The sequence below is a fragment of the Teleopsis dalmanni genome, chromosome 1, assembly GCF_002237135.1.
Source record: "Teleopsis dalmanni isolate 2A chromosome 1, ASM223713v2, whole genome shotgun sequence".
In the NCBI taxonomy this organism is placed as follows: domain Eukaryota; kingdom Metazoa; phylum Arthropoda; class Insecta; order Diptera; family Diopsidae; genus Teleopsis; species Teleopsis dalmanni.
Window position 1 is genome coordinate 53,322,675 of NC_051846.1, and position 7,602 is coordinate 53,330,276.

Consider the following 7,602-nt stretch of genomic DNA (forward strand, 5'->3'; position numbering starts at 1 on the left):
TCTGTTCTTTGTCTGTGTTGTTTGTGTAAATTTATATGCTTATGCATGCAGCGTGCGCGCCTGTCCACAATATCCCATCATGTTTCTAACGTTGAAATTCGATATTTTGTACAATAAAATAAAAGCAAAAGCAAAAACAAAATCGTATGTAATGGCCTCTGGCCTTAATTGTGACTATACACATAAGTTAACATTTAACATACGTATGTACATTAAATTACATACCTGACATCTATGCGAACATGTACGTATGCAAGTTTGTTCACACGTATTTGTGTATTAAAACAAAAAAAAATAAATAAAAAACCAAAAACTAAAGACATGAACAACAACAACAAATAAGAAACAATGGCATTGCAAGTACTTTTCGATGATATTTTGCCAATCAAGTCAAAACAAAGTTTAAGTTTATATAAAGAAGGAAAGTTGAAGTAGGGGCAATTGGTGGAAGCAGAATAAAGCTAAAATTACCTTAATACTGTTCATTCAAGTTCAATAAAATAATAACAGAGAAATTTACCCAAACATGAGCAATACATGTAAAGGTAGGCAGCTGCAAAAGACGGTTGAGCGAATGATAAACAAATTTAAACACATGTGCATTCAAAATGAGTACAAAAATTTTATAATAGAGGCGAAGCAAATGGAAGCAAAATGTTGATACACATAAGTAATAATAATAATGTAAGATAATTTGTGGTGTTCTGATTTTAAGAGGCTTTAAAGGTTAATTTATTTTATATTATAATTAAATAAATATGCAACGTAATTAAATTTTTTTTTGGACATTACTTATGGCATTTCTTGTAGATTTATATGGTCATTATATATTATATATTTATCTTTCCTTGCTGGCTCAAGAAAGATCTATGATGATGTTTAACCTTGATATGCGTTCCAATAGAAAAGTTTTGTTTTATAGTCTATGAATTTCATCAGCGTATGATACTATTTGGGTATCAGGCTACATGTCACAATACCGTAGATCCAGAACGGTTTAATGCTTGTGTAACATATTATGCAAACCGTTCTAGATCTTGTGTACCGAACTATATAGATATGTAAAACATTGTGGTTAAGCCTTAATGTTGAGTTACAATTTTAAAGTCAGAAAAGTTATTACAAAGTCAACTCTTCTTAAGTTTTCTTACTGTCAATGTGTTTTTTTTTATATCAGTCAGCTCTCTTGATCAGGGCTTTTTGGTCCGGAACTCGCCAAACCCCAACATTTTGCTGGTACTTTTAAAAAAACATTAACTATTTTTTGTTTGTCATTTTGGGTTCAGAAGTACTTATATGGTAAATATATGAATACTATATGAATATTTGGGTTATTTTTTTTCCTTATATTATGAAGTAATAATATTATTTATTTTAACTAGAGTGTAAATCACCAACGATAAGATGTTATGAAAAAACTTTTTTTATTCCCTGATTTTTCACCGTTATCTCAAGTTAATTTTTCATAAATCTAGTAATTTTAAGAAATACTGTTCCAATCAAAATACCTAAGTGTTTTCCTCCCTAAGATTGTCTAATAATAAAATTATTTACTTTAACTGAAGAGTAAATTACCGAAGACAGCAGGTTTCAAAGAAATGTTTTTTCTTCCTTAATATTTTTTCATTATTTCAAGTTAATTTTCAAGGTGATAATCGGAGGTATGATGGGAGCTTTTGAGATGCTAGATTTGAATCACTGGAAAAGCTAAGTGTTTCTGTATCTTTCGAAAACTGATGCACAGGTCATTTATATATTCAAGATGGTTTGAAGGGTAAATTGAATTTCCTAGGACGTTCATAGAGATTCTTAAGTTTTAGCTTTTAAATCTTTTATCACAAAAGTGTTCTATTTCAAATGTTTGTAAATAGTGGAAAAGCATTTAAATTTGTTTTTTAATAAATTTAATTTTTGGGTGATTGTAAATCTGCTTCGAGTATTGCCAAATACCCATCATCAGTGGTCTTTTACAAGTAATTTTTTAGACGATTTTTTTTATTAAAATGTACCAAAATTTAGTGTTTTCTAAAAAAAATATCGATCATGTTATTATATACATCACAATTTTTCAAAAACTTAGCTATAAACTAATTATTTATTAATTTATGCATATCTAAAATAAGATCAAAAGTATGGGATTATTCACTCCTTACTCCCGAGTTGATGACTGAACTGTCATCCAAAGCATCATAAATTCAGTCAAATCTCTCCCACATTGAAATATAGATCGCTAAAGAACTGCTGAATGTATTAAAATTATGACAATTTATTTCAAATAATGAGACGGTTTTTGACATTATATTATAACTTTAGTGATAAGAGTTATAACATCTATTATTTACCTGATAGATGTGCCAGCAAAAAAAGTTTTCAGTGTGAAATGGGGTATTTGGTCTCGAGATATGGGGCTATCACAAGTAGGTTTTTGCAAATGATATATGTGTGGCATAAACCGTTAATCATTACAGCTATTATTTGTATTTTTTTTAGCAAGAAAATAAAAATCTTAAGCTAAACAATATATCCTTTTCTGGCTATTATATATAAGAAATTTCTCGGATGTGTAATTGCATTGCATGCTTTGGTGATGTTACCAAGTTCAACCAATCTACTTGACCTTTTCTGTGGTGTTACACAAAGTATTGTATTTAATCGTAAATTCCACAAACTTAAAAAACTTAACGTTGTGAAACATTCGTTAATTTATGGTCGAGCTATTGCTAGCATGGTGTTCTTAATTTGTAGAAAATTATCTCAAAAGTGTTCAGTACTGCGTGGTGCCTTGGAAAAAATATTTAAAAGATGTTGTAGTTCATATCCAAAGCCAAGAACCAAGCAATATATTGATATAAAAATCTATATATTAAATGAAATCCAATTCGCATATATGTTTTATTTAATTTTATTTTACTTTTGCAATTACAAAAAGTTTAACCCTCGACAACCAACTCAATCGAACAAATTGCTGAAGATTACCTATATTTGAATTCAAAATATTTACAAAATAATAAAAAAAAAGTGATAAAAAAACTAATTATAATAATTTAAAAAAAAATCAATACAACAAAAAGCCATACAAATAAACGAACAGACCGAAAATAGTGCCGGGCATATTCGGCCATTTTGATATATGTTTTTACCGCTTTTTTCTGCTACACAAAATGAAGGTGATTTTTAGAATTAATAAAAACAAACGCTAACAACATGTTAAAGTAATTAAAAATGTTAATTATTTTAAATAAATCATGAAAACTCAAAGTCACCATTAAAATGAAGTATTGAAAATTTATAAGCTAAGCCACTGCCCACACCGCTTTTCAGTTTCGCTGAACGTGAAATTCAGATACTTATTCAGATTTTCGGCCACCAATAGACAGATACATTGAGAATAGATGCTTATTTGGCTAAACGTATGAAGTTGTACTACTGTAAATTTATGGGAGTTTTTAAACTAATAAATTTTATAATAAAAGAGAATTACCAAAAGTTCAAAAAAAAAAACTTGTTAACATTTTGTGGTATGTTACCAAAAGCGAGATAAATTAAATTAAGCCAAAATATAAATTTAATTAAAAGTAATATCATAAACAAAGCACTGTGGCAGGTTTTTATATGGAATGGATTTATAATGCATAATCACGCATACTCGATATATGTGGTATATGTCTACCTATACTCTATACTATCTATACTTATATATTTTGAATCAAAAACCGATATATATTTAGCCTGTTTATATTATTCAAAAAAATTTGCTGCCAATAAAATAAATAACTTGTTAACAAAATCATATTCATATTAGATTTTATTTAATTTTTTATTTATTTTTATAAATTTTGAACTGTGGGAAAATATTTAGTTTGGTTTTAATAGAGGCATATGCCGAATTTACGAGTCTAAATTTTGCTTTTGTTGTCAACAAGTTTTTGGCGAGTTTTTATTTTTAATTCAATTTTAAGTTGATAAATTTATGACAATTTTAACCGAAATAAGTTGCTTTATTTTTATGCAAAATAAACAAAACATTTGTTTAGTTGAATAAATGCTGGAATTGAAATATTCCGTATTTTATTAATTTAAATTTGCATAAGTTCGATTATTTAAATTTTTTATAAATAATTTTAATTAGAATGCAAAATTGGCTTTCTTCTAAATCTTTATGGTTTTTAAATGGTTAATACATTTTAAAAAGTTTTAAACTAAAAAGTTGTAGCTTCATTGAATTAATTTTACTATACGCAATACCATAGGATCCGAGCTCTTAGTATATCCAACTATTAGTCTGCATCTGACTGTAGACGTTAGGCGTATTTAGATCAATAACAAAAAAAATGGAGAGGTTTCTTCATCCAAAAAGATCTAAACACACTATTTTTAGAAAACATTTTTTAAATATAAAATAAAAAAAAAACTGATATCTGCGAATTCTATAAAATGCAGAGTAAAATATAAAAAATATGGTCTTCTCTATTTGTATCTTGCTATTGTCAGTAAAACTATTTATTACCATCATCATTCAGCCGATGAGACATAAAGTCTAAGAGACATTTTTTAACCAAGGTTTGCTTAGATAATACTATGTCTGATAAGGTAATCAGGCATTGAATATTAGACCTCAACGATTACGGTGTATCTCTTTTAAGAATAATAATTAAATTTAATATTAATAATAATATTTGAAAAAATTGAAAGAATGCACAGAAATTCTTTCGAAAATATATAGTAATATGTTATATTGCCAAACAAAAAAAATTCCTATTCCGAATAACTAAAATAACCACATTAAGTTCGCAATGCAAAAAAATGTTTACTTGGTATAATGATAATACTATATATTGTATTTATAATCCTTGTTTAGCTGAAATGAACTATCTGATTTTCGGATTTTCGGAGACATCGGATTGATATATATGTGAAATATTTCTAATAAAGAATTAAAAATATAAAATTATAAATTTAAAACTAAATACAAGTTGCAAGTTTTTGAATAAGAATTCAGAATTCATAAAATTAAAACTAAATTTCAATTGATATATTCTATCAGCCTATAGTTAATAAAACGGACTAAAAAAACTATCATAAAACTATCATAAACAATTTTTTAATGCTTTTTTTACCAAAAAGTCAATATACATGACAATAACTAGTGCATAATTCATATTCTACTTTCAAAAATACATTTAATTTAGAGTACTATATATTTATATTTACAGAGTAATCCTTATGCTTTGAAAGATTCTGCTACCGGCACAGAAATGACTGCTTGGACATCAGCTGGATTGCAGCCCACAACTGGATATTATTCATACGACCCTATGTCCGCTTATGGGTGAGTTTAAAACGTTAAACATATTAAAAATTAATAACATATTAGTTATAGTTTTAAATTTATAATAATTATAAATTTATATTAATTATAAATTTATAAGTTAAAGTACCTATATTCTATAAATTGTTGAACCAAACATTTTTTTTTTTAAATTTCGAATAGTTATTCAGAAATGCAAAAAACGACATAAATCGCATTCAGAAATAAAGTTATTCTGATTGTTTTCTGTAACAAACGAATCGCGCCCAAATCGGTCATAAACGCAACAGACCACTGAAATGGTTATGGCGTTTATATTTTGTAATTTGCGGGAAATTTTGTTTATCAACTTTCTTAAAAAATGCCAGAGCGTCAGTATCTACATGATCAGATTGCTGCAATGTTCAAGTAGTGCATTTAAAAGAGGAAATCCCTAAGCAATGCCCTCATATGAACAAGGAAAAGTGCACTTTCACCAAGATAATGTGACGTGTCTGAAGAATATTGGCTACAATCGCCAAATTGCCCTAATTACACTTCCGTTTGCTTTCGCACCAACTATATTTGCCAGATTTGATCCCTTACGATTACTAACTGTTCGCAGGCTCCATGGAAAGATAGAAAAGTCAATCGCCAAAACTGAGGCATTTGTTTTAGGCGAAAAATGAATTATATTACAAGAGAGACATTAAAATATTAGAGAAAAAAAGTTCATTTCTTATTAGTCGATGTGTTATGGGATAAATATAATGCAACTTAATCATAACTACAAAATTCTATTAATTTTGTTTAAAATATACCACATTTTTCGGTTAATTAATTTAATCGTAATTCACAAATGAACCCAGTCTCTATGTTAACTTTATTACCTTAAAGAAAGGCTTGTGGTAAAGCAAAAATTACAGGTTAGGTTAGGTTAGGTTAGGTTAGGTTGGAGTGTCAGTCTTATACACCAAGAAAGCACAATTGAGCTCAAATAATGGCGCGCTGTGGTACCACAAGAATAACGTTGGTACGTATTTAGACTAGAATGTCAGTATTCAACCTTCTATATTAATAAATTACAAATTAATATTATTATTTTTGAAAAAATGTAGTTTTTTTAAAATTTTGTGAAAATAAATCTGTGGTTAGTGAAGTAAACTATAAAGTTTCACAATTTCATAAACGTTTTAATTGGATAGATTTTCGGCACGCTACAAATTTGCCGGTTAAATAAATTTTATTGCAATTTGACAGGCATAAGTGTTAAACAATAAAATTTATAACAATAATGCGCGACTAACTAATAATAAATCATTTGTCAAATCATAGTAAATGAATTCAAAAATTAAATTTATTTCAATGCAATTGACTACAATTAACGAATTCATATGAATAAATATGAGAACAAAAACAAAAACAGAGACAACCACAACCTCAACCAAAAGGTATGAATGAATGAATGACCGGAAAAACTTTTCGTTGTGTGTGGAGTAAATGCAATCCAACTATTATACAAATAAAGCGTAGGCAGCTGGATCCCCCGGGACGTTGAATGAGTGGAGTCAGTGGAAATGGTGATAATTAATTGCAAAAGATTTGTGAGCATTTAAAATTGATTTGAATTTAATTGTTTTATGTGCAACGACGACGAAACGTACGAAACTCCATTTGCATTTGGCGATAACTGAAGTAAACGTACTGGCAACGCCAAATGAAAAATAAATGTGACATAAAATTGGAAAAAATATCACGATAAGTTCTTTGTGAAAATGATAAAAAAAAACAAAAAAAAAAAAAGAAATTTAATTGTGCAAATTGTGAGAGTGCGCGCATAATTATTTATTTACGAGTTTGATTGCGGCGGAAATAATCGCACTTAATTGCACACAAATGCGCATTTATGCACGCACACCATCAACACACACACATACATTTGCAACGCTGAAGCTTCAACGCATTGTCGTCGTCGTCGTTGTTGTTGTTGTTGTTGAAGCAAATGACTGTGAGCATTTTAAATGCACTTGCTCGGTTCGCATGGGTGCTTTCCTAATGGATTCGCGTGCAGATGAATGTGGATAAACTAACGCCATGTTGGTAGCCGCCATATTGCTACGCTATGTTGACAAAAATTTAACGGAAGGACGGTTTGCTTTGGTTTTTAATTTTTTTATTTTGTTTTTGGTTTTGTTGTGTTTTTTTTTTTTTGTTTTTTGGTTTGAGGTTTTGGGTTCGGTTGAAGTTTTGTTTAAATATGCAAGGCGAAAAAATTAAAATCAAAGTAAAAACTAAAAAAAAAAACAACAACAACA

The 7,602-nt window shown here is 28.4% G+C and overlaps 1 protein-coding gene across 1 annotated transcript in view; it reads left to right on the plus strand.

Annotated features, from left to right (window-relative positions):
* LOC119681405 (homeobox protein araucan-like) overlaps positions 1–7,602 on the plus strand; it is a 158,436-nt gene that overhangs the window by 136,146 nt on the left and 14,688 nt on the right. The window contains exon 4 of the mRNA XM_038094591.1: positions 5,214–5,329. Coding sequence (XP_037950519.1) covers positions 5,214–5,329 — 116 coding nt within the window. The remainder of the gene's footprint in view (positions 1–5,213; positions 5,330–7,602) is intronic.